Source organism: Heterodontus francisci, chromosome 17, assembly GCF_036365525.1.
Source record: "Heterodontus francisci isolate sHetFra1 chromosome 17, sHetFra1.hap1, whole genome shotgun sequence".
Classification (NCBI taxonomy): Eukaryota; Metazoa; Chordata; class Chondrichthyes; order Heterodontiformes; family Heterodontidae; genus Heterodontus; species Heterodontus francisci.
Genome location: NC_090387.1, coordinates 69,415,750 through 69,443,527, shown reverse-complemented (window position 1 = coordinate 69,443,527; position 27,778 = coordinate 69,415,750). Strand labels below are relative to the sequence as shown.

Sequence of the window (27,778 nt, the reverse complement as noted above, 5' to 3'; positions counted from 1 at the left end):
GACGACTGTTGTATGAGAAATACTTCTGAGGAAGACTTTTTGAAAACTTACTGTTTCATCTCGTAGCTGTGAAGAAAAATACTCGAAAAAGAAAGGAAACTGGAAAAGGATCTCGCTAAACAATGTGATGCCCTCGGGTCTCAAGTAGGGTTTAGCTGAGTTTAGTATAAGATATGTTAGGCAGAGACTAAGTCAGAAGCAGCAGACTGTTGAACATAAAGGCTTCTTCTTTATTCTGTTTTAGTTTCACTTTCCCTTTACTAGCAAGTGTGTTCTACAGCAGCCTCTAGAGTACACAATGCAATTGCAATTTCAAAACACTACAACACTACAAACAGGATGGTATTTATGCCAGATATGCAGAAATGATGAGGATTTTAGACTGACCCTTTAAATAAACAGGGTCCTACTTGTAAAAGGGAAACTGATTCTGCTGCCGACCCTTACCTCCTGTTGAGGCTCTTGCTGTGTGTTGGCCCCGGCTGTGATGATTTGCAGTTGTGAAAGGTTATTGCTTTAATTAAAATACAAAGCAGGGAATACAAGTAGGAGCCCCATGGTTCCTGCTGTGGGAAATGTAGTTTATCAGTGACCGCATTAGATATATATTTGTGCATATAGTGAGAAACTATAAAATAACAAAGGAACTGCCCTATTATACACAAAGCAATGTCAACTCCATAAAAATAAATGGTGGAGAGGCAGAGTTAGTATTTGAGACAGAATTATTCCCTTAAGTTCATAGAACTGATGTGTGTTGAATTTCTCTTGCTGTGAATTTACATCCCATGGTAATGGGTGGTTACAGTAACTTCAGCTGCCGGTTGCTCGTCTGCAGAGAGCTCTCTGTAGAATCAGACTGTGTGATTTCACCAGACCATATTTCTTTTTCCTCAGTTTCTCTGCTGTGACCTTTATCTGCTTCAGCCAACTAAAATAGGGAGAAAACAGCAAGCTATTTAAATTCTGATGGTGATTTAGAAATGAGCCTCTTTTGTCCAGCCTGCACATCCTTTGCCCCGCCATTGGCAGCCATGCCTACAGCCATTCAGGCCCCAAGTTCTGGAATTCCCTCCTAAACCTCTTTGCCTCCATATCTCTCTCCTCCTTTAAGATTCTCTTCAAAAGCTACTTCTTTGACCACACCTGTACTTATGTCCTTATTTTTGGCTTGGTGTCAATTTTTAACTGACTACACTCCTTTGAAGCACCTTGGGGCATTTTACTATGCTAAAGACAGTATATAAGAATAAGGGGTTGGCCATTTAGGACTAAGTCAAGGGGAAGTTGCGGGTCTTTGGAATTCTCTACTCCAGAGAGCTGTGCATGTTCAGTCGATGAGTATAAATTTTTGGGTACTAAAGGAATTAAGAGATATAGGGATGGTGCAGGGAGGTGGAGTTGAGATCAGCCATGATGTTGAATGGCACAGTAGGCTTGAAGGGCCAAATTGCCTACTCCAGCTCCCATTTCTTATGTTCTTATGTAAATGCAAGTTGTTGTTGAAATATGAGGAATGCTCTTGTAAATCGTTCATGGATAGTGGGAGGGTCTGAGCGGGGGATCACTCCATAACAGTAAGTAGGAGTTGCACTTGCCTTAGGAAGACATGTATATCTACCTGTCGGACACAGAGTGCTATTTGATCTAAAGCATCAATGAGTAAACTCTTGTGACTGTTAGTAGGACCACCTGAATTTGCCAGCATAGGGTTATGAGGCTGCAGCTCCTTTGACCATGCTTCTGGTTTGCTCCTGGATTTCTCATGATTAATTCCAGAGAATTACATATCATGTACAGCACAGAAACAGGCCATTCAGCCCAACTAATCCATGATGGTGTTTATGCTCCACATGAGCATGCTTTGACCCTACTTCATCTAACCCAACGACCTATCCTTCTAAGTTCAGGCCTAAGATTGTCACTACTGTGGAGAACCTTAGGACATTTTCTCCACTGATGGTGCTATATCAATGCAATTTGTTGAAATGGATTCTTTAATGTTTACAGTTAATGAGTATTTTACCTTATGCTTGAGGGCTTGAAGGGACTGATATTCAACTCTGTCAATCCTCAGCTTCACCCATTGGGGAATATCAGGAATAACGAAAGCTAAAATGATCTTTATAGCCAGCAAGGCATGCTGAAACACAGAAATAATGGAACAGAGTCAGCCTGAGAACTGAAGAAGAATTCATTAGTCAGGCCACTAAGTTACCAGGCAGTGAGAACAAGAAGAACTCTAAATGGTTAGAATTGGCGAATAAAAGTTAAGTACACAAGCAGTTCAATCAGCATCTATAAAGAGGAGTGACTCTGTCAGAAATGTTAACCTATACGCTCTCATTTTAGATGCTGATGGTCCTGCTGTCTATTTCCAGCTATTTCTGTTTCCACTTCTCCGTGAACAAAATAGTTTATAGAGTGTGAAGCAGACAACCTTTATGCTCATTAAAGGAGCTGAACTGCAGTATAGCTACAGCTATAGGACATTGTTGTTTAAGTCATGTGAGTCTGATAGACGGTGCTCCTTTTATGATCATAAGATAACTGAATATATTTGCCAACCTCCTGGTTATTGGGTCCCTCCTGAGGGTGTGTGTTTGTTTTCAGACACTGGAGATTCACTGCTCTTTTCATCAGTAATATGGATTTTTTTATGATAGTCATATTCAGGATACAGGCATGTATAATTACAGATACAGCAATTTTCTTTCGGGGGTTATGTGTGTGTGTGTGGGTGAACAGAAAAGGCATGGAGAAAATAGGGTAACCAAGGATCCTGGGGAGTGGATAATAAAGAAAAGAGATGGGAATTCTGTCTCTTCTCTTCAACGATCTAAGTTTCAATCTATCCCAGACAGATGGGGTAAAAGATTCCTCTCTTTGTCCAGCTGCATCGTACTATGTGAAAAGAACATGGGCTGTCTCCATCCTGTTCATTGTAGGAACTAATGCATAGGCCAAAACTGCTTAGAATTTGGCATATACTGAGACTAAATTGGCAGCCTAATTCTGAGAGGCCCAAATTGTGTCTGGCATGGCAAGTGGAGTCTGGCATAAAGGTACCTTGTTGAGGGCAGAGTATGGGAAGTTTTACTCAATGCCTTGCTGTGCTGTGGTCATAGGGAGCATGCCTGATCTTAGCAATGTGTGTCCAACATGGAAGAGCATTCCATCCTCCAGCACTGATCCCTAACCAAAATTTGCACAAAAGAAAAAGGATGAATGGATAGAAAAATGGTAAAACAATACAGAATAACATGGTAGGAACTGATGTGAGCTACAGGCATTATCACTTAGTTTCTTAACATCATGATGGACAAACAATTCCCAAACACTGGAGTTAATGTTAGAGTTAGATCCAGTTGTACTGCAGGAAGAAGTCACCCTCACAACCTCTCATGTTATGTCCAGGTTTCTTAGTGGTCCAGTTCAGCCCAGTTCTCTGACAGCATTGGCAGCCTGAGCAGTCATGGACAGGAAGGGACAGTAGAAGACTATTATGTTCCATAGCAGTGTCTAGGTGTTTGGTATCTCTTGGTCTCTCTGCTGGTATAGATTGGAGGGTGCACCGCTATTATCTGGTTCCACCATAAGGAGAAGAAGGTAGACTCAGCGAGCTCATACTGAGCTTGCAGGACCACAAGAAGATTGGATCCTTAGCTTCAAATTTGCCAATATCCAATAGTATGGTTCTTTACTGTATGGAATAACCCAATAAAATCCCCAAAAAGCTTGACCCTAGAAGTGTGTGAACGTATGTTCTTTTCATATTTTATTAGTAGTAAGGGTATTAAAAACAGATGCTCCACTCCTAAAGTCTCTTCAAGGAAGTTGAAAACCTTTCTTTTGCCAAGTTTGTTTTGCATCTGTAACAAAGAATTGGATGGGTTCTAGAAAGGGCAGGCGATCTGCTCCACCAGATTACTGTCCAGGTGCCGGAGACGAAAATCTCCCCAGTGTTGTCTGCAGTGTGATAGACACACACTAGATAACAGACACAGATAAAGGATAAATGGATACAGTTCGCATCAACTTATACCATCTGCATTTATCCCGGACAACTGCCTAAATTGGGCAAATGGCACTGACCATTTATTATTACCATAGGTGTCAATTAATGAGGTGTCATTTATAATGCATTAAGTGGGCTGACTATTTCAAACAGCTGTTTGCACCCTGTTAAAGTGACTTGGCTCAGGCAGCCCTACCACCTTTAATGACCCACTTCCCCCAACACCCCACGGCTTCTAGAATTCCTGTGACTGCTGGCAGCCCTTCCTTCTGACTTGCTGAGTTCCTCGGTGTTGTGGATGTTGAGCTGTGTGACGTCTCTTTGTCCCTGCCCCCACACTGCCTGCCAGCTCCAGGATTTCAGCCTTCGGGTACCCAAGGATGGATGCAAGTGTCATTTTTTTATCACAGTTTGGAGGACTGTCCTTCACACAGTGCAGGTATTCCTCTTTATATAATTTCTTTACCTTTTTTGCTCCACATCTGTAAAGTAATTTTTAAAAATTGTTCTGGTTACATTGGCCACTGTGTATAGTGGGCATATCATGTTGACACCAATGTACCCACTATAAGTGATAGGAACTGTAAATGCCCTTTGAATGCAAATTATAGAACAGCTGAACCAATGAGTAAACCAGAATGAAATTTTGTCAGTGTCTAGTAAGTTGGACAAGAGTGAGCACAAAGGACATTCACTTACCTCCACTCCAACGGTCCAGATCAACGCATCTTTAGATGTTATATTATTTTCTGCACAATACTCTTCTACTTGAGGGGAAATACTAATTAGCAAACAGTTGGTGATGACAGAAAGGAATCCTATCATCTCAAACGCAGTCTGTGAACCAAAAACATATAATGAGAGACACACCGTCTCATTAAAAGAGCTTTTAGGCAAATTTTTAATATGCCAACCATAAATTATGGAGCAAGTACCTGTTTGATGGTCTTTAAAAACAAAATAGGAAAACTTTGGAAACAAGCACAGAGACATTAGTTTGCTGCTCAGTGCCTTTTATCTTCTAGTCAATTATATTGGTAATTAACAGAGCTGCTTCAACCAACCTTAAATATTCCCCTATTGACAGAGTTTAGTACAACCCAAATTTAATTCCTAATTTGCAGCTGCTTTCAGCACGTTGGTGAATAGAAGCTGGTTGGAGATAAATGATTTGTTTGGAAACAGACACTGGAGTCAATTTCAAAGTGTTCCACTCCATGATCCTAATTTAGTCACAGACCTGTGAACAAATGCTTCTGATGTCAATTTTCTAAGAACATAGAAAAGAGAATCGAAGAAAAGGTCAATGGTTGACCTCTTAACAGACTTAGCATGACTCAATTCAATCTAATCAATCCTCCTGAGGGAAGGCTACCAATCCAGCCACAGGTAGGCCTCTAACTAGGCAAAGCTCTGTGAGATGATTCCCTGACAACCAAGGTTAAGCAAGCCATATCTCAGTACATTAACAACACTGCCTAGTCCCACTGCAGAGGTGGTTTAGCTGCAGTCCCAGAAGACCATGGGCAAGAAATTGGTCCTAATAGTGCCCACTTTTTGGGCACTACAAGTGCCCTTAGAGCTTGAAAATGGTGTCTGCCACACGTTCGCACACTTGTGGGGCAGACCCATATTGGTGAGGGCATTAGTGCACACACACAGTGAATGTCCACCAGAAGTTTGAACTGCAGGCAGAACATGACGTTAGTCAGTGTGCAATACTGATTTGACACTAATGGTGCCATTTTGGAGCACAACGCTCCAGCCTTCTCTTAATCTCGCACAGCTGAAGATGCGTTCAGCAGCAAGAAGGATGATCAACTACTTACAGGATAATTGATGGTTGATTTCTTCTGGCTGTTGTTATGATTCCAGAAGCATTTGGTGCTGCCTATAGTTGCCTCAAGTTGCAAAAGTCTACAGTGAGTGGTGTGGCAGGTGCTGAAGGACTTTTAGTTGACTTCAAAGCTGTTGCACAGGTCTGTTGCTCCCAGACATGGGTGCACTATGAAGCAATTCCCTTGGAATACAGCATGACTTGGAGAATGAACAGAGACAACACAGAGCAGGAAAAACATTGCTGGAAGAAGGAGTAGAAGAGGGAGAAGGGCTCTCAGCAGGAGCCATATCTGCCCTGAGTGTCCAGAGAGCAATTGTCCTACCTGAATCTTAGCGAGGAACAATGTGTGAGAGGTTTGCACTTCAGTAAGGATGTCCTCACTGAAATCTTCCACCTGCTGTAGCCACAACTGCAACCTCAGAGTGGGGTGAGGATAGCGTTGGTGACCCTGGCAATGATCTTTAATGCGCTGGGCTCCTTCCAGGCTGGAGCTGGAGATATTTGCAACATCTTGCAGTTTGCCATCCACTGTTGTGTAAGGGAGGTCACTGAGTGCCCCTATTCATTTCATTCTCTCTTGCTAGAGTCTAGCAGGCAGAGCGAACATGCAGCTTCGCTAGGACTGCAGGCTTCCCTATGGTGCAGGGTTCCCCCAATTGCACACATATCGCTTTGCGGGTATCATGTGTCAACTCTGCCCTATACCGAAACTGAAAGGGATTCCACTCCCTGAATGTCCAGCTGGTGTGTGGCTATAGGTTTCAGATCATGCAGGTCAATGCCTGTAATCCTGGCTGCAATCACAATGTCTTCATTCTGCAGCAATCTGCTGTGCCATCTGCATTTAAACCACCACAGTAAACCCAATGCTGGCGACTGGGTGACAAAGACTATTCACTGACAACATGGCTCATGACTCCGGTACATAATCCACGCACACATGTGCAGCATGCATACAATGAAAGCTATATTGCTGCACAAAATGTGATACAACAGACCATTGGCATGTTGAAACTAGGCTTTTGCTGACTGGACTGCTCTGAAGGAGCCCTTCAGTACTCAGCAGAGTGGGTATCAAGATGTAATATGGTCTGCTGCATGCTGTACAACCTCGCCAACATGAGGGGACAGCCTTTGCCACCAGCTATATGATGAACAGCTGAGGAGCAGAAGAGTGAGGAGGAGGAGGAGGAGGAAGTGAGGTGGCAACCTCGAAAGCCCCTTTTTGCCTGGGCTGTCCATGAAGAACTAATTCAAACGTGATAAAGTTACTGCAACCCCAATTCACCAATAGTCCCACACTTTCCCTTCCCTCTGTCATTGATCACCACAATGAAAGCCAACACAAATACCTGGAAGTCTTGTGAACTGTGAAGAGGGTAGTGATAAACTTCAAGATGACATAGACAGGCTCGTGGAATGGGTGGATAAGTGGCAGATGAAATTTCATGTAGAAAAGTGTGAGGCTTCATTTGGTAAGAAAAACAAAGAGAGACAATATAAACTAAAGGGTACAATTCTTTAGAGGGTGCAGGAGCAGAGGGACCTGGAAGGATATGCGCAATCATTGAAAGTGGCAGAATGGGTTGAGAAAGTGGTTAATCGAACATATGGCATTCTAGACTTTATAAGTAAGGGCAGAGTACAAAAGCAAGGAAGTTATGATAAATTTATATAAATATTAGTTCAGCCTCAACTGGAGTATTGGGCATCACACTTTAGGGATACGTGAAGAAAGCGGGAACAGGTTACTGAGTTTGGATGATCAGCCATGATTGTATTAAATGGTGGAGCAGGCTCGAAGGGCCGAATGGTCTACTCCTGCTCCTATTTTTCTATGCTTCTATGTTTCTATGTTTAGGAAGGGTGTGAAGGCATTAGAGAGGGTGCAGGCAAGATTCACGAGAATGGTTCCAGGGATGAGGAACTTCAATTACGTGGATAAGTTGGAGAAGATGGGTCTGTTCTCCTTGAAGAAAGGAAGATTAAGAAGAGATGTGATAGAGGTATTCAAAATCATGAGGGGCCTGGACAGAGTAGATAGGGAGAAACTGTTCCCATTGGCGGAAGGATCAAGAAGCAGAGAGCACAGATTTAAGGTGATTGGCAATAGAAGCAATGGTGATATGAAGAAAACCTTCATATGCAACGAGTGGTTAGGATCTGGAATGCACTGCCCTACAGGTAGTTTCAATCGTGGTGTTCAGAAGAAATTTGGACAATTATCTGAAGAGAAAAAATTTGCAAGGCTGCGGGCAAGCAAGATCACAAGATCATAAGAAATAGGAGTAGGCCATTCGAGCCTACTCTGTCATGGCTGATCTGATTATGGCCTTAACTCCACTTTCTTGCCGGCCACCCATAACCCTCGACTCCCTTGTAGATCAAAAATCTGTCTAAACTCGGCTTTGAATATATTCAATGACCCAGGCTCCACTGCTCTTTGGGGTAGAGAATTCCAAAGATTAACAACCCTCTGTGAAAAAAATCCTCCTCATCTTCGTTTTAAAGGGGAGACCCCTTATTTTGAAACTGTGCCTCCTAGTTCTGGATACCCCCACGAGGAGAAACATCCTCTCAGCATTTACACTGTCAAGCCCCTTCAAAATTTTCTATGTTTCAATAATATAGGTAATTGGGACTAGGTGAGTTGCTCTTGCAGAGAGCAGGCATGGACACGATGTGCTAAATGGCCTCCATCTGTGCTGTAACCATTCTATGATTCAATTAAATATTCCAAAGTAAATTTATAAATGCAGTCATGCCATTTTGCATACAAACGTCAACTAAACACCCTTGTGCTTTCCCTTTGTGCCTGTTTTCTGTGTGTCCGGCTATGGACTGCACCATCTCGGCATGGGCTGCAGCAGTCTGGGCTGGCTGGCGGAGAGGCAACAGCAACAGCACTGGTGGAATCAGAAGGCTGGGAGGGTGAATCCCGACTTGTTGAGAGTGGACAGCAGGTTTGTGCTCCATGAAGCCACTGCCACTCCCCCGGGTCAATACCTCCGCAATCTTAGTACCTCATTGGAGGCCAGATTGCTGGACTGCTGTGAGAACCTGCAAGCTTCTTTGCCCACAGTAATCCACAGCTATGACGTCAGCAGTCTAAGCCTGTATGGCACCAAGCTGAATTTGTGTGACAGCAATCTGAGCTCCACTGCAGCACTCAGATGTTGGGTGGCAAGTGCTTGTGCTGCAACGGAAGCTGCAACAACAGCCATCAGGTGCTCGATCACAGTTGGATCCAAAATGTGCAAATGGAGTTGGCCACTACTTCCATGCTGGAAAAGATCTGCGCAAAGCCTTGTGCCATGTTGGTGCTGGGCTGCTCCAAGCTCCTTAACATTGACTGCAGTCTTTCTGGCAGGCCTCTAAATACACCAAGCATTTCATTGTGCATACCCATCAGCATTCTTCTGTAAGCTGTCTCGTCAAAGTCCTCATCCAAGTCCTCTGCAGTGGAACCCATGAGTGGCCTCATTCTCCGTCAAGCTGGTACCTGTGTTATCCTTGCCCCTTGCCCTGGCTGCAGTCCACTCATGCCCAGTGTGTCACCACATACAAATTCCGCCCCTAATCTATCCTAAGAGTATCTGAGTTGGTGGCTGCGAGTGTGAAATCAGGTGATGGTGCTAGGTCTTTATTATCACTCTGTTACTGCTGATCCTCCACTGCCTGGCCAGGTCACACTTCTTGGGTATCTGAAAGGAGAAAGGCCCAAGGGTAAGATAGTGGTGTGGGGATGGCTGAAAAATAAAAGGTGCATGTTTACACCATCTGTAGTTTGTTAAGTTGGAAGACAATGTGTGATTAGGGTAAAGGGGAAAGTGGACTGTGAGAAGGAAGGTCAGATATGAGGATACCATAATCTTCAATGGTTCCAGCCCTGAAACTGGCCACAACCTCAGCAATGGGTGTCCCAATAATGGCCAGCACCATCGAAGATGCATCCATGGACCTCGACCACTCATTTTTTTTAATATTCTATCATGGGATGTGGGCTTCACTGGCAAGGCCAGCATTTGTTGCCCATCCCTAATCACCCTTGACAACTAAGTGGCTTGCTCGGCCATTTCAGAGGGCAGTTAAAAGTTAACCACGTTGCTGTGGGTCTGGAGTCACATGTAAGCCAGACTAGCTTTCAATTCCAGATTTTTGTTAGGTTAATTGAATTTAAATTCCATCAGTTGCCATGGTGGGATTTGAACCCATGTCCCAAGGGCATTAGCCTGAGCCTCTGGATTACTAGCTCTGTGGTATTACCACTATGCCACCATCTCATGTGAGGTTATTAACCTTCTTGCGGCACTGCATCCAGGTACACAGGACTTGACCCCTGGCAATGGCCTCCGTGGCTGTTTGCTCCCAATGCCTTTTGTGTCTGTGTCTGAAGGGCCTCCTTGCCCCTACGGATACAGGGAATCTCTCCTACTTTCCATCCCCTCCATCAAAGCCTCCAGTCCAGTGTCTGCAAATCTTGGAGCCCAAGCTCTCCCTTGTTGGGTCATTCCTCACTGTTTCCCAGGTCAGATTCACTTCCTGCATGACTGCCAGCGCCTGCTCCAGTCACAATGCACCTCCCCTTTAAGAGGTGCTGGCTAACTTTAAGCAGTGCAAGCTAGCTTTAATTGGTGGTAGCAAGTTATGATTTTGGGCCCCCTGCTGATGTGTGCATTGTTTTGCACTGGCTTCTGTTGTGAAAACCTTGTGGGAATTTCAACATCTCAACTTTTTGAGTTCTCTTCCACGTCTTTGAAGAAGTGCTAGCCACAGCCTTTGCCAGCTCTATGGGAACTTCAAGGCCTGAATATTGGTTCCATTGCTTCACACAAAAGCAGGCGAATCAGGTGACAGTGCCACATCTCCAAATGGAACTGCAGGCAGTTAGTGCTGCAGTATTTCTCCAACCTCTGCCATCGAACTGCAGTATGCTGACGATGCTTGTGTATTCGCACACTCAGAGGCCGAGCTTCAAACCCTCGTCGATGCATCCATGGAGGCAGATGAAAGAATGGGCCTTAAGCTAAACAACCAGAAGACAAAGGTCCTCTACCAGCCTGCTCCCGCAGTGCAACACGCCCCCCGACTATCAAGATCCATGGCAAACCACTAGACAATGTGCATCACATCTCATACCTTGGGAGCCTCCTCTCAGCAAGGGCAGGCAGCGATGATGAAGTTTAGCATTGCCTCCAGTGTGTCAGCGCAGCCTTCGGTCATCTGAGGAAAAGAATGTTTGACAACAAAGAACTCAAACCTGGCACCAAGCTCACGGTCTACAGGGCCAGTGTTACCTGCCCTCCTGCATGAGTCGGAAACATAGACAATGTACAGCAGACATCTCAAAGCTCTGGAGAGATATCACCAGCAGTGCCTGAGCAAGATCCTGCAAATTCAGTGGCAGGACAGGCACTCCAATATCAGTGTCCTCTCTCAGGTCAACACCCCCAGTATCGAGACACTGGTCATGGCGAGTCAGTTACGTTGAGAGGGCTGCATCATCCGCATGCCTGACACAAGACTCCCAAAACAAGCTTTCTACTTCGAGCTCCGTCACGGCAACAGGCTACCAGGAGGGCAGAGGAAACGCTATAAGGATGTCCTTAAAGCCTCCCTGAAAAAATGTGACATATCCATTGATATGTGGGAATCTCTTGCCCGAGACTGCCCAAAATGGAAATGAATCATCTGCAAAGATGCCAGCCAGTTTGAACAAGGTCGACATGTCCAGGCAGCAACCAAGTTCAAACAGCGGAAGGAGTGTTCGGAAATTCGAGAATCCCATCCACTTGCCTCATCAAATACCACCTGCCCCACTTGTGGCAGAGTGTGCGGATCCAGAATTGGCATATTCAATCACCTAAGGACCCACAACCCTGGAGTGGAAGAAAGTCATCCTCATTCCCGAGGGACTGCCTAAGAAGGAGATTCCTGTCTGCCTGCACGGCCAGAGCCAGCGCCACACCCTCCAAGTGGAACTGCAGGCAGCCTGTCCACCATCTACAAGGTACAAGTCAGGAATGTGATGGAATACTCTCCACTTGCCTGGATGGGTGCAGCTCCAACAACATTCATGAGGCTTGACACCATCAAGGACAAAGCAGCCCACTTGATTGGTACCCCATCTACAAACATTCACTCCCTCCACCACCAACGCACAGTGGCAGCAGTGTGTACCATCTACAAGATGCACTGCAGCAATGCAACAAGACTCCTTAGACAGCACCTTCCAAACGCGCGACCTCTACCAACTAGAAGGACAAGGGCAGCAGACACTTGGGAACACCACCACCTACAAGTTCTCCTCCAAGCCACACATCATCCTGACTTGGAACTATATCGCCATTCCTTCAAAATCCTGGAACGCCCTTCCTAACAGCACTGTGAGTGTACCTACCCCACATGGACTGCACCAGTTCAAGGCTCACCACCACCTTCTCAAGGGAAATTAGGAATGGGCAATAAATGCTGTCCTAGCCAGCGATGCCCACATCCCATGAATGAATAAAACAAATTACTGCTGCAGTATTTCTGTCTACCTGTGCAGCAGGAGATTTTTTTAAATTTCACACAGAGTGACGGCAGTGAGTCATTACAAGAATGACAACGCAGTTTCCTACCATTAACTGGAAAGCAGCTGAGCTGCTGTCAGAATTTCAGCTCTTCAGGCAGAGTTGAGCTATGTTTAGTTGATTTAGCAGTCGTGGAACCAGAGAAGCAGGCAGTGAAAATACACATTGCTATAGGCAGTGAAGGCACAGTAGCGCAGTGGTTAGCACCGCAGCCTCACAGCTCCAGCGACCCGGGTTCAATTCCGGGTACTGCCTGTGTGGAATTTGCAAGTTCTCCCTGTGTCTGCGTGGGTTTCCTCCGGGTGCTCTGGTTTCCTCCCACATGCCAAAGACTTGCAGGTTGATAGGTAAATTGGCCATTATAAATTGCCCCCAGTAGATGTAGGTGGTAGGGAAATATAGGGACAGGTGGGGATGTGGTAGGAATATGGGATTAGTGTAGGATTAGTATAAATGGGTGGTTGATGGTCGGCACAGACTCGGTGGGCCGAAGGGCCTGTTTCAGTGCTGTATCTCTAAACTAAACTAAACATTGCCTTAACACTTCTGGTCTCACCGAAGGAGAGCAGAAGGATCCCGCGAAATTCTGGTCCACATTCAAGGATCAACTTCGTGTCAAATTCAATTTTTGGGTCCACACATTTCGCGTTCATGTCCTGTCAACAGCAGCCAAGTGAGTCCATTGACCTGTTTGTGAGTTGATAGCGAGCTAAGGGTCACAAGTGTGACTTCACAGAGGCTGAACTGACAGACTGTATCATCGAGCTTGTGATTGCATCCACAACAATGGAGGCATACCAGAGGGGTCTTTTAGAGAAGCCCAAAGGGTATACCATGGGCGCCTTGCTTAAATATGGTCGAAAATTTGAGTCTATTATTATGGGCCAAAAGAGTTTACAATCCCTATGTGCTGCGAGTACCATAGGTGCATTGAGTAAGGATTCCAGGTCCGGGAAACCATGTAAAAGGTGTGGGCTCTTACATACGCCTAAGGGTTGCCCAGCATTTAACGGCATCTGTAAGGCATGTGGTGTCAGATGTCACATGGTGTGTTACATCAGAGCTCTTACAATGCTGTGAATTATAACATGACCAGCTGCATGCAGCAAGCATTTAAATGAACAGGCAGCATGAAGTTCTTATGCTGTCTACATTACGTTGAGTGAGCATGTGTTCATTGTGTATTGCGATTCCTGCCTGTTTTCGGGGGCTATCTAATTTAGCCCCTCCATGACCAGTCCTGTTCTGATTAGATTTGGATTATGTATGACCATCCTTATGACCTTGAATATTGTATTGAAACAGATATACACCAGATTGTATTTGATGTAGATAATGTGTTAACCGTTTTAGCTGAGTGTCTGCTCCTTGTTGGCAGGAAAGCTATAAGAACATTCAACCAAAAAATAAACAGCAAGGGGAATGACCAGAGATCTGCTACACTTCTGTCTTTAGGTGTTAGTCTTGACTCAGTGATAGCACTCTCACCCGAGTCAGATGATTGTGAGTTCAAGCCCCTCTTCAGAGATTTGAGTACATTGTCTAGGCTGACACTTCAGTGCTAAGCGAATACTGTAATCTCAGAAATGCTGTATTTCAGGTGAGACATTAAACCATCTGCCCTCTCAGGTGGATGTAAAAGATCTCAAAAGCACGATGTGAAGAAAAGCAGGTTGTCCTCTGCTAATGCCTTTGGCCAATTTTTATCCCGAAACCAACATCACTAAATGATTATCAGGCCATTATTTCATTGCGATTTGTGGGACCTTCTTCATGTTTCTTGCACCAGAAATAAAATGTCTTTTCACTCATCTAATCAAGATAACTTCTAGAAGAAAAGTAATGACTTATCAATTAAAGCTCTACCCATTGTGTCTGTAGGGACAGTCTGATGAATGCACTTTCTCACCTGCCAGACTCCTATATTTGCTGCTGCAGAGATGAAAGGTTTTCTAAAGAGATGACAGAGCTTCAGAGCATCCATTCGGATTTCTGTGATGTTGTTCACAACAATCAGTATTGCAGTCAAAGGGTAAATGCAGGAGAAAAGGCTGACGTAACTGAACTGAACAAACAGCTCCATGTACTCATCAAACATTCCCTAGACAGACACAAAGATGACAATGAGCACAGGAGGACTTTGAGCAGACCAGTAATACAAATAATGTAGTAATAGATCAAAGACATGACCCCACCCCACATCAATGCAGTGAACTGCACCAGATCTCATCTGAGCTAAGAAATAGAAATTGGGATGTCCCAAGGAACGGGCAGAAAACGTGCACACCATCCATCTGATTTATAGTTTCCTGCTTGTCATTCACTGATTAATGGCAGTTTTGGAGCATTCTGTGAATTAAACCCTTTTGGAGAAGTAACTGTTTATTCCTCCACGTTCCCTCTCAAATTATTTTCTACAATGCTTTTAACTACCTTAAAGTCAATTGAAAAAAAGTGATTTTGTTGTACTGAGTTACACTACCAGTAAGATCATATCACAGTGACTTTCATGGTAGAGTCCAGACAGCCCCATTCATTCCTTTTAGGGCTATCAAAATCATTAAGGAATGTGCTTCTGTCGAGATGTTTTCTAACCACAGGCTATCTGACATTTGGACAAACAAGGAATGCCTATCAAATTAAGAGGTCAGAGAGGCAGAAAAAACAGGAGTTACCACCAGGGAACCATTTCAAAAAAAAATTAGCTAGGCAGCACATTAAAAAAAAGCATCACTTTTCCTGTCCCTATGAGATGGAGTGGCTTCTTTCCACAAATCTGACTGATTTTGACTGGCAGGCAGCTCTAGGACTTGAACTATTTCATTCCAGCCAACTTGTAAATCTAAACTGTCTTTAAAAAAGGAAATTCTTCTAAAATTATACCAATCCCAATGATTGTTAAGGGAGAAGGGAGGTTAGAGGGTAATAGTCCATGTGTTTCTTAAAATCTGCAATGATTTTAACTGACTGCATTCTATTTTAATTTCAGTTTTGGGAAGAAAGATTACTGTTTGGGCTTTTTTGAAAACGGTAATTCTAAACTGCCCCAGCACACAATAAAATCAAGATGCATTAATATTAAACTTTTTGGGTTTTTACACTTATCTGGGAAGATCTTGAACTTGTACCACAGTGTAAAGCAGATGGTTGTGAGTGGACAGCCTGTTTAACCACTCTCCCAATTTTTATTTCCATTGGTTCAAAATGGCAGTTTGGGTCCCATTCCCCTACCTCCCCGTCCCCCCACCAAGCTTTTAATTCCTGCTTCCCCCAATTTGCCAGACTCTGCCCTTTCTCCAATGCTCCGAAATCCTTGGTACTACTGGACTCCAGGGCCTTGTCCTCCCCTTCTCCTTCAAACTGCCCAACTCAATCTTAGATCCAAACAAATGCTCTCAGTACTTACAGAGCCTCAGACCTTATTCCCAGTGGCCTCTAATTCCAGAACTATCCTATGCTGGCAGACCCTGAGACCTCTCATGCCAATGCCTCCAGAAATCAGGATCCCTCTCCCAGTGATCCCAGATCCGAGTATCTGCCCAAGTATTCCTAAAACCTCTCTATTCAATGCTCCTGAAACCCTGGGAACCCCCATCCCACCTTTCCCAGGACTGCAAGAAGACAAGGCCTCCTTTCCAGTGATCCCAGATCACAGTGGTGGCCTCCAATACTGATAAGTTGATATCCCTGGTAGTGCTACTTGGCACTCATCTTCCTATAAAACCTCCAGTTCACTGTAAGAAATGCCACGAGAGTTCTGCTAGTACCTCATTAAAAAAATATATAGAGGAAGATGAGGACAGAAATAAAATTTAAAATCAAATAAAACTGGCTTCACATGGCAGGGCCCAGAGTTGTCACCTTCCCATGAAGCAATATTGCCCTCATGTGGAGAAAATTAACAGATAAAGTAAAACTACATTCAGATACACAAAAGAACCAAGAACTAATAAGGGAAATTAATCTGTGAGCAGGCAGGACTATATGCTGAATTGCACCAGATGCAATAATGGCATCTTAAAGAAAGCTCAACATTTAAACTTATCACATATATTCTTCTAAAAGTACTTATCCTGAGAGGAAACTGTTCTAAATTTCTGAGTGGAACAAGCCACCATTGTTCAAAAGTGATTATTATGATACTACTTACAGGAAATGATGTCATCTGTCCCTGTGATTTGATTTTGTCAATTTCTGGTGCATTTTCCATTGTGGCTTTCTTCAAATGTGTCCTGTTTCCATTAACTGTCTTGTAGAGATAGGGCACTAATGTCTCTATGAACTGACTGATGATCTGAGTCAGAACAAGCAGTGATGCAAGTTTCTACGGTGCAAAGAACAACAATGAGACGGAAAATTGAAAGCTCTCTTTTAAAAGTTAGAAGTGTAACGATTACTGTCAGTGATTGTAGCCAATGAACAATGCATTTGTAAGATATTCCTTGGTCTGATATTTTAGCAGAGGGATTAGTGTGTTTTAATAAATGGGTTTAAGCCTGTGCTAATATAGTGGACAGTTGGAATGTTGCAGGAGCCTGTTGAGCATTCCTCTGCTAAAATTAGCAGCAGGTAGGAGTGGGGATGGCTGGGGAATGTAGGGGCTATGCAAGACCAAACTCAGGGATGAGTAGGATATCCTTGACAGCTAAACTACTGATATGGCCTCATCAGGAAGGCAGAATTTAGAATTTATACAATCATGGCAAGCTGAATGCTTTTCTGCACTGGAGTTATGTACAGGCATGTTGAAATTGTGCCTGGTACAGGTGGGAACAGATGTCTTTTCAATGTTCTCATCCTCCATTTCCTTCCCTTCTTAAATTTAATTTTTTAAATCTCTTTGGTATGGTGGGCCTCTCTATGGGTAACATTAATTCAAGAACATGAGTAACAGGAAGCATTAATTTTATTTTGGTCATAGATTTCCAGTAAACATTCAAAAATATTCCAGTGATTTAACAGAGACAGAGGGAGCTTGATCACCATTCTCTGCTGCTCTACATAAAAGCACTCATGTTTGTTGTTAGTCTCAATATCTGCATCTATCACTGGGCTTCAGTTTACATAGATTTCTACATCAGACACTCTCAATCTGAACCAAAAAATCAATTGTCCCAGGTATATATCAGATGGTATCATCAAGGTGCCCTCTATTGATCACAGCTGTGATTAGCTGATAGATTAGACAACTGGCCATTCCTATGAGCCAGTCATCTTGCAGGATTGAGTATGGTTGATTTAAATACAAAAGGATGCTCTGTATCTGGACACAGATTTCAAAATGCCTACCTTTCTGAGCAGCTCTAGATCCTGGAGGTAGAATGAGATGTAAAACAGGGCAGCAAAACAATTGACAAAGCGAAACTGAAAATGAAAAGTAAAATTAATAATTGTCTTCGGACTTAAAATACTTTAATTGTAACTCCATGGCCAGAGTTTAACACCTACCCACCCCACTGGAGTTGGCTAGGAGCAGGGGAGGGGGCGTAAAATCAGATGGGAGGTGGCGGGGTGCCATGCCCAATGCCTACCCACCTCTGCAGCTATTTTACCAGTAGCGGGGGAGGTGGAAAACTGCCCGCCCACTCTTAGGCCAACTGAGGACCTTAAGTGGCCAAATAATGGCCACCTAAGGGTTTCTTCTCACCTTGCTGTTATTTTACCAGTACACTTTGGCACCTGGGGAGGCTTCCTAGTAATAAGGTTGTGGGCGGGGGCGGGGCCTCCTGATCGGCCCCCCCCAGCAGCACGGACTGCCTGGCTAAACCCACCACCCCCTGCCCCCCACCCTACACTCCATTCTCCCCCCACCCCACCCTCCCCCCCTTGCTGGGTCTTCGCCGATTTTCCCTGGTGAAGTGCGACCACCCACATCACCACCCACCTCCCCCTACCAACTTACATCTTTGGACGCTGTGTCCATGGTCCTTTTCTTGCTGGGTGCAGTCCCAGCAGTGGTCACTGCTCTCAGTGGCACTGCGGGGATGAAGTGCTGCCAGCCCTCTGATTGGCTGGCAGCTCTTGGACATGGGTCTTCCTCCTTCAGCGGGGAGGAAGCCCTATCTGAAGCCAATTAAGGGCCGGAGCCACGCAAAATAGCAGCGTGGCTTTCAGTTCTGGCAGAGGCAGGCTCAGCCCTGGCTTTCTAGCTGTGATTGGGACCATCACCTCACTGTTAAATTCCGGCCCATAACTAATTATTAAGGAAGTCACTTCATTGGAAACTTTTTAGAAATTGCCATTTAGAATTTTCCTGTGAAAATAATCTTTCCTGATTCTTTTATCAAACAGTCGGCGGTGAACTAAAAGCCTATGTGCCAGTATAAAGGGTGAAATAATTCCAATAGGGCCAATGAGAGGGATTACATAACTCTCAAAGTATCAGTGAGGGGGTAAATGTCACTCCAAAGGTGGCAGTGAGGGGGATTATATAACTCCCAGTGCCAGTGAGGGGGGGGGTGAATGTCACTGCCAAAGTGTCAGTAAGGGGGGGGTAAATGTCACTGCCAAAGTGCCAGTGAGGGGGGCGGTGAATGTCACTGCCAAAGTGCCAGTGAGGTGGGGGGTGAATGTCACTGCCAAAGTGTCAGTGAGGGGGGGGGGGTGAATGTCACTGCCAAAGTGTCAGTGAGGGGGGGGGGGGTGAATGTCACTGCCAAAGTGCCAGTGAGGGGGGGGTGAATGTCACTGCCAAAGTATCAGTGAGGGGGTACATGATGTGGTGAGTTGCAAACCCATTTTACAAAGGGTCTTGAAACAGCAGGCCCCCAGTTCGCATATGCAATGATCCGAACGCTAGTTTCAGGCTGGTGCCCTGGACAATTTCAGGGCTCCCTAACCAATATAGAGTTGGGTGCACTTCTGATGCAGAATAATGCACGCACCCACTTGCCATAATGGAAATATAGTGGCCTATTTTAAGGATTGAAAATGGGTGCACCGCAATTGGATTTCAAAACTATGGCATTTACTGGATTCATTCAGGTACATCACATTGGGATCCTAATGGAATGCACCATGGGTGACAGGATGAAGCTCGAGCCATGATTTCCTCACAGGATTAGACGGTAGGAATAGATCAAAGCAAGACCTTGATGAAAGCAGGAATCTACTCTAGTGGAACAACTAAAGGGGATGCTGCCTCACAACACCCTAATACCCCTAATAGTGGCAGAGTGCTTGGGGCCCATCAGCCTGCCTGCCCCCTTTGTCAGGATGGTACATGGCTTGAGGTGACTCAAAGCTGAGATTAGTCACTTAAATGACGGCAGATTCAAAAGTGCAGTGAGTGCCGTGTGTACTTACCACCAACACTTTTATTGTCAAATGGTTTTGGAAAGAGGATTCTAATCGATGATTTTCTGGAATAAAGTTGCAACAAATTTTAGAAATCATTTCAGCTACATCTGCTATCCTTATTATATTTTTTCTATTCTTTTTCTTTCATCCCACCCATTTAACCACTTGTATCCTCACTGTTACCTTCAGCCTAGACCAAGAGAGGAACCAGTGCTACACCTATTTTTCTATGTTAAAGGTACTATATAGATAAATAATATTTTCCTTTATCTAGCATCTCTAATGTAGTAAAGTATCCTGAGGCACTTTACAGAAGTGCAAATGTATACTGTCTCCCTGCCACCATAAATTTCTTTGTCACATTGTTAATGCTGACACACGAAGGATTATTTGAATGCTTTGACTGCTCCAACCAGCAAGCTAGGCTGTCATAGTTAACCCTCCTCAGGGAAGAAACAGTGTGCCTGGTAGTCAAGTCTCATGTTTAAATTGGTCTCTCCTAACTGTTGTCCCAATGTAAAAGAAAGACAGACTAGCTTTAGATTGTGCCTTTCATGTCCTCAAGTGCTTTACAGCCAATGAAGCACTTTTTAAGTGCAGTCACTATTGTAGTGTAAGAAATACGGCAGCCAATCTGCACACAACGAGCTTCCACAAACAGCAGTATGCTATTAACTAGATAATCTATTTCCCTGATGTTTGTTGAGGGATAAATATTGGCCAGGACATTGGGGAGAACTCCCCTACTCTTCTTCAAAATAGTACCATGGATCTTTTATGTCCAACTGAGAGGGAAAACGAGGGCCTTGGTTTAACATCTCATTTGAAAGATGGCACCTCAGCTAGTGCAGCTCCTCCCTTAGGGAGGACCTGCATTGGGTCCTCAAGTTTCAAGTGGTGCTTGTACGCACAACCTTCAGATTCAGAGGAGAGGATGCTACCACTGAGCCACATTTGACATCTATATAATGTAGTTATTAGGCCACCCCCTTATGGTATTCTCTTACTGGAGGAATTTGTGTTAGAGTAGTGTTTCTGAAACTAAGAAGAAAATCCAGCAAGACGCTAAGACGGTTCAGGCAGTGTAGGCCAGCACACTGTGCGTTGCCTAGGGTTGCAAACTCTGATTTGACATATTCCTGAGGGTTTATTGCATGATCTTCTGCCTCTGACTGCCTTGTTCATTTTTCTCCATCTCCAATATTTTTATAGCTAATAAACAAATGTTCAAAAAAAAATACAAATCTCTTTAGTGCCCCTATGATTTTTTTCTAGGAGACCAATCTTTAATTGATGGAGATTCCAGGCCAATCCTGAAGGATTGACAACCTTAGCATTGCTGGTGGAGCATTGTGCGACCATGATGTCACCAGCAGGACCTGATGGTGTTCTCTAAAAGAGGGGCTACTGGTGATAATGCCACAGGCTGTGTGTACATGGGTAATTGCGCCCTGTTGACTGTTCTCAGCATGCACTTACCCCATTCAGTAAGCACTTTAGCAACCGTTTTATACAGGACATTCATGCCAGTAACATAGAGAGTGTGAAGAATACTTGGTAAATATAATGCACATGCCCAGCAGCTGTTTTCACTGTGAAAGGCCTTGACCCATGCTTCTGCTCTGAAGAAAATAAACATCCCATAGAGAGAAAAGGCCAGGAACAAACACAGTATTGGTACAGAAACAAGCCAGATCTTCATTTTGCGTTTCCATGCAGGATAATAGGGCTGGTAGCGATGGGTGATAGGGTTCTTTCCCATAGGGCCTTTGTAATCCACACGGGGCTCCTCAAATTGGCTGTTCATCTGCATGGTACCCCAGGTATAAGACAGAACAAAACTGTGGCGTTTCCATAACTCCATGACCACAGTCGACCAGATAATGTTGAAAACAGAAAAGAGGATGCATTTGTCTATTGTGTCCATTGAAAGAGAGACCACTATGGTACCAAAGATTGCCATGGGCATCAGAGAACAGGTGAAGAATTCGAGAAAACTGAAGTACATGGCGACAGAACCACCAAAATATCTATAAATTGAATCTGTAAAAAAAAACACAAAAATGAAATAGTAAAGTTACACTATGTAGTCTTCCGCTACGTGAAGAGAATACTGTTAAACTGCTTCGTTCTCAAAGCATTTTGCAGCCAATGAAGTAATGTAGGAAACAAACAGCGAGCTCCCACAAACAGCAGTCTGGGCAGCACAGTGGCGCAGTGGTTAGCACTGCAGCCTCACAGGTCCAGCAACCTGGGTTCAATTCTGGGTACTGCCTGTGTGGAGTTTGCAAGTTCTCCCTGTGACTGCATGGGTTTTCGCCGGGTGCTCCGGTTTCCTCCCACAGCCAAAGACTTGCAGGTTGATAGGTAAATTGGCCATTATAAATTGCCCCTAGTATAGGTAGGTGGTAGGAGAATTGAGGGGATGTGGTAGGAATATGGGATTAATGTAGGATTAGTATAAATGAGTGGTTGATGGTCGGCACAGACTCGGTGGGCCGAAGGGCCTGTTTCGTGCTGTATCTCTAAATAGATAATCTGTTTTTATGATGTTGATTGAGGGAAAATATTGGCCAGGACCCCAGGGATAACTCCCCTGCTTTTCTTTGAAATTGTGCCATGGGATCTTTTACATCCACCTGGAAGGGCAGATGGGGCCTTGGTTTAACATCTCATCCAAAAGATAACACATCCAACAGTGCAGCACTGCACTGGAATGTTAGCCTTGATCTTTGTGCTTCAGTCCTGGAGTGGGCCTTGAACCCAGAACCTGCTCGGAGGCAAAAGTGCTACTAATTGCGTCACCAGTGTCATCTCTAGTAGACTCTCACACATCCACAATTAAATGCAGAGGAGCCCCAATACATATGATGCAACATGAATGTGTATGTCCACTACCATATCTCATGTTGCCATGTGTTGGATCCCTGTCACATCCTGTATTGCAAGTCCCTTGACACAGACTACAATACAGACCCTCACCAAATATGTAGGATCCCCTAGTGTTTTGTGCTTTAACTTGATAAAATGTTTTAATTCTTTAGCAATAGGTACATGAGTGATGAAAAACAAACACAAACAAGAATGTAAATAAAGTTATAAAAGATTAACAGAAAAGGAAGGGGTCAACATCACACCACATACAGCCAGGTGAAATTCGTGCAAACAACAAACCTGGGCACAGGTGAGTAACAGTAAAAAAAAACAAAGGTAAGGTTAAGCCAATCAACATTAGAAGATCATATAAACTGAGATGAGAGGCACTAGGGTGAGAGTCTTGATAAGGAAGATGCCAAGGGTCTGCATAAAAATTCAGGCTTGGGACAAACAAGTGACCATCACATGGGGAGAGCAAGGACAGATGTAGTGAACCCTTCCTGCCTACCTTATAACAGCCCTGCCCCCAATAAGATAGCTCGCACAATATGTGAACCACAAGTGACCTTCAAAATTTGGTCTGCTCACCAATGGGTTGCAAGGTCAGATTCCTGTGAGAGTACCAGCGAGTTCCCAGCTCATTCAGCATTTCTTCATCATGCAATGGATAGAATGTATGCAGAATCTTGATTTTCTGTAGCCTGTTAACTGAAGTCAAGACACATGAGAATTGAGGATGTCGACACTAAGCACAGCTGCCTTTTGCATTGTTCTGTCAAAGTTACAGATTTTGACTCTAAAGGCCCTTTATATAAAGCATTGAACTTGTCTCAGTGAATCAAGTTACCTGTAACACAACATCAAAAATTGAGTTAATTATGGGATAAATTTTCAGATTCCACATTATTCTTGGGAACTGGACACAGTTGTATTTATTGTCATTGCTATAAATCGAGAGCGAGGCTTGAGGCCTAAACTTACCTGAGGAGCGGAGCAGCAGTCGGCAGACCTATGAGGAACCAGGACCAGAGCGGGAGCTATAAATCGAGAGCGGGGCTTGAGGCCTACACTTACCTGAGGACCGGAGCAGCAGTCGGCAGACCTATGAGGAACCAGGACCAGAGCGGGAGCTATAAATCGAGAGCGGGGCTTGAGGCCTACACTTACCTGAGGACCGGAGCAGCAGTTGGCAGACCTATGAGGAACCAGGACCAGAGCGGGAGCTATAAATCAAGAGCGGGGCTTGAGGCCTACATTTATCTGAGGAGCGGAGCAGCAGTCGGCAGTCTCTCGCTAGCAGTGTCGGCGTCCGCTGGGTTTGAAAAGTGAAAAAACAACTAACAGTGGCATCACGGGAAATCTGTAAGCTGATTGATTGGTAAGTAACAGCTGTTATTACCTGTAAATAGCTTTAAAAAATCAGACAAAAAAAAAGCTCTTTTTAAAAAAGCCTCAAATAACTACCTTGTAAGTGATGAGATTAGTACCACTAAGGTTTTTTTAATTAGTGTAATTTATTAGTAATTACTAATTAGAAAGTGCAGTTTGGACACAGTGTAAGGCTATGAGTTGTGTGAGAGATTTCACTGGCTCGGGGAAGGGGGTGCTCTTTGCAGTCTTTTCTTTTCTGCCTTTTCAGCTTCCACGGTACAGGGGAAAAAACTGATTGGCAAGTAACTGGTAAGTTATTCTACTTATTATACAAGCAATAATTAGTTTGTAAAGCTAAATAATGGCAGGGCAGCTTGGCCCAGCAGAATGTGCCTCCTGTGGCATGTGGGAAGTCATGGACGCTCCATGTGTCGTAGACAAACACATCTGCAGGAGGTGTCACCTGCTGCAGAAGCTTGAGCTCCAGGTTTCTGAACTCGAGCGGCGGCTGGAGTCACTGTGGTGCATCTGTGAGGCAGAGACCTACAGGAATAGCACGTTCCGGGAGGTGGTTACCCCGGAGATTAAGAGAGCACAAGCAGAGAGAGACTGGGTGGCTGCCAGACAGACAAGAAGGTCAAGGCAGGTAGTGCAGGAGTCCCCAGAGGGCATCCCACTTTCTAACCGGTATTCAGTTCAGTTCTGAATACCGATGGGAGAGAGGGTTCCTCTGGAGAGTGCAGCGACAGTCATGACCAGAGCACCATGGATGGCTCAGCTGTGCAGGAAGGGAGGAGAAAGGACAAGAGATCAATAGTGATAGGGCATTCTATAGTCAGGGGAACAGAGGCGTTTCTGTGGTTGCCAACATGATTCCAGGACGGTATGTTGCCTCCCTGGTGCAGGGTCATGGATATCTCCAAGTGGCTGCAGAGCATTCTGGAGGGCAAGGGTGCACAGCCAGAGGTCATGGTCCACATTGGTACCAACAATATTGGAAGAAAGAGGGATGAGGTCCTGCAGGCTGAGTTTAGGGAGTTAGGAACAAGATTAGCAAGCAGGACCTCAAAGGTAGTAATCTCCGGATTACTCCCAAGGCCACATGCTAGTGAGTGTAGAAATAGGAAAATACACCAGATGAATGTGTGGCTGGAGAGATGGTGCAGGAGGGAGGGCTTCAGATTTCTGGGGCATTGGGACTGGTTCTGGGGAAGGTGGGACCTGTACAAGCCGGACAGTCTACACCTGAACAGGACTGGGACAAATATCCTTACAGGAAGTTTTGCTAATGCTGTTAGGGAAAGTTTAAACAAGTTTGGCAGGGGGATGGGAACCTGAGTGCAGTCTTAGATAGGACAATTTCAGGGCAGGGAACACGAGGCAGAAATTTGCGAGTGACTCTGAAAGACAGAAGAAACAAAGTTAAAATGTGTGCAGCACAGGAATTTGGCAGTGTTAAAGGGTATTTATTTAAATGCAAGGAGTATAGTAAATAAAGCCGATGAGCTGAGGGAGCAGATAAACACATGGCATCACGATATAATTGCTATAACGGAAACCTGGTTTAAAGAGGGGCAAGAATGGCAGCTCAACATCCCTGGATGTAGAGTTTTCAGGCGGAATAGAGAGGGGGTAAAAAAAGGAGGGGGTGTCGCATTTAGTTAAGAAATCAATAACAGCTTTGAAGAGGGATGATATGCTAAATTAATCATCAAACGAGGCCATATGGGTGGAGCTCAGAAACAAAAAAGGGGCAGCCCCACTACTGGGAGTGTACTATAGACCCCCAAATAGTGAGAGGGAGATAGAAGAACAAATATGCAGGCAAATTTCTGAGTGCAAAAACTTCAAGCCAATAATAGTTGGGGATTTCAACTACCCCAATATCAACTGGGATACAAACAGTATGAAGGGCACAGAGGGGACAAAATTCTTGAACTGCACTCAAGAGAACATTTTTAGCCAGCACCTTACAAGCCCAATGAGAGGGGGCACAATTCTAGATTTAGTGTTCGGTAATGAAGCTGGGCAAGTGGTTGAAGTAACAGTGAGTGACCATTTTGGAGATAGTGACCATAATACAGTTAGTTTTAGCATAATCATGGAAAAGGACAAAGATAAAATAGGAGTGAAAGTTCTAAATTGGGAGAAGGCAAATTTTACGAAACTGAGAAGTGACCTGGCGAAAGTGGACTGGATACAGCTACTTGAAGGCAAATCAGTGGCAAACCAGTAGGAGGCATTAAAAAGTGAGATACTACAGACACAATGTAGGCACGTCCCTACAAAGATAAAGGATGGTGCTGCCAAATCTAGAGCCCCCTGGTTGTCTAGAAGCTTACAGGGTAAGTTAAAGCAGAAAAAGAAAGCTTATGATGATCACAAAAATCTTAATACTTTAAAAAGCCTGGAGAAGTATAAAAAGTGCAGGGGTGAAGTAAAAAAGGAAATTAGAAAAGCAAAGAGAGGACATGAAAAATTATTGGCAGATAAAATCAAGGAAAACCCAAAGATGTTTTATCAGAGCAAGAGGATAACTAAGGAAAGGATAGGACCTATCAGAGATGTACAAGGAAACTTATGTATGGATGCAGAAGTTGTGGCCAGGGTTCTTAATTAGTTTTTGTCTCTGTCTTCACAAAGGAGAGGGATGATGCAGACAATGCAGTTAAAGAGGAGGACTGTAAAATATTAGATATCATAAGCATAATGAGAGAGGAAGTATTAGAGGGTCTGACATCCTTGAAAGTGGATAAATCTCCAGGGCTGGATGGATTGCATCCCAGGTTGTTAAAGGAAGCCAGGGAGGTAATAGCAAATGCGCTGAGGATCATTTTCAAATCTTCACTAGATACAGGCGAGGTACCAGATGATTGGAGGTCTGTGAACATTGTACCATTGTTTAAAAAGGGTGTGAGGGAAAGGCCAAATAATTATAGGCCGGTCAGTCTGACCTCGATGGTGGGTAAATTGTTAGATTCAATTCTGAGGGACAGGATAAACTGCCACTTATTAATGCACAGATTAATCAGGGATAGTCAGCATGGATTTGTTAGGGGAAGGTCATGTCTTACTAACTTAATTGAGTTTTTTGAGGAAGTAATAAGAAGAATCGATGAGGGTAGTGCAGTGCATATGGTCTACATGGATTTTAGTAAGGCATTTAATAAGGTCCCACATGGCAGATTGGTCAGTAAAATGAAAGCCCATGGGATACAGGGGAACGTGGCAGGTTGGATCCAAAATTGGCTCAGTGACAGGAAACAAAGAGCAGCAGTTGATGGATGTTTTTGTGAATGGAAAGCTATTTCCAGTGGCGTTCCACAGGGCTCAATGTTGGGTCCCTTGCTGGTTGTGGTATATATTAATGATTTGGACTTACATGTGGGAGGCATGATTGGGAAATTTGCTGATGACACAAAAATTGGCCGTGTAGTTGATAGTGAAGAAGTTAGCTGTAGACTCCAGAAATATATCAATGGTTTGGTTGAATGGGCGGAAAAGTGGCAAATGGAATTCAATCCAGAGAAGTGTGAGGTAATGCATTTGGGGAGGGCAAATAAAGCAAGGGACTACGCAATAAATGGGAGGCTATTGAGAGGGGTAGAAGAAGTGAGAGACCTTGGGGTGCATGTCCACAGGTCCCTGAAGTGGCAGGACAGGTAGATAGAGTGGTGAAGAAGGCATATGGAATACTTTCCTTTATTGGCGGAGTTATCGAGTACAAAAGCAGGAATGTAATGCTGGAACTGTATAAAACACTGGTTAGGCCACAGCTGGTGTATTGCGTGCAGTTCT

General features: G+C 44.3%; 1 protein-coding gene across 1 annotated transcript in view; it reads right to left on the bottom strand.

The window, feature by feature from the left end:
* Positions 1-517: 517 nt before the first annotated feature.
* Positions 518-27,778, bottom strand: part of ano10b (anoctamin 10b) — a 39,399-nt gene continuing 12,138 nt past the window's right edge. Inside the window, exons 4-12 of the mRNA XM_068049928.1 lie at positions 23,198-23,317; positions 21,212-21,775; positions 19,739-19,794; positions 17,723-17,797; positions 16,584-16,757; positions 14,343-14,534; positions 4,718-4,855; positions 2,027-2,143; positions 518-931 (exon numbers count right to left, since the gene is read on the bottom strand). Of these exons, the coding sequence (XP_067906029.1) occupies positions 803-931; positions 2,027-2,143; positions 4,718-4,855; positions 14,343-14,534; positions 16,584-16,757; positions 17,723-17,797; positions 19,739-19,794; positions 21,212-21,775; positions 23,198-23,317 (1,565 nt within the window). The 3' untranslated portion in view covers positions 518-802. The remainder of the gene's footprint in view (positions 932-2,026; positions 2,144-4,717; positions 4,856-14,342; positions 14,535-16,583; positions 16,758-17,722; positions 17,798-19,738; positions 19,795-21,211; positions 21,776-23,197; positions 23,318-27,778) is intronic.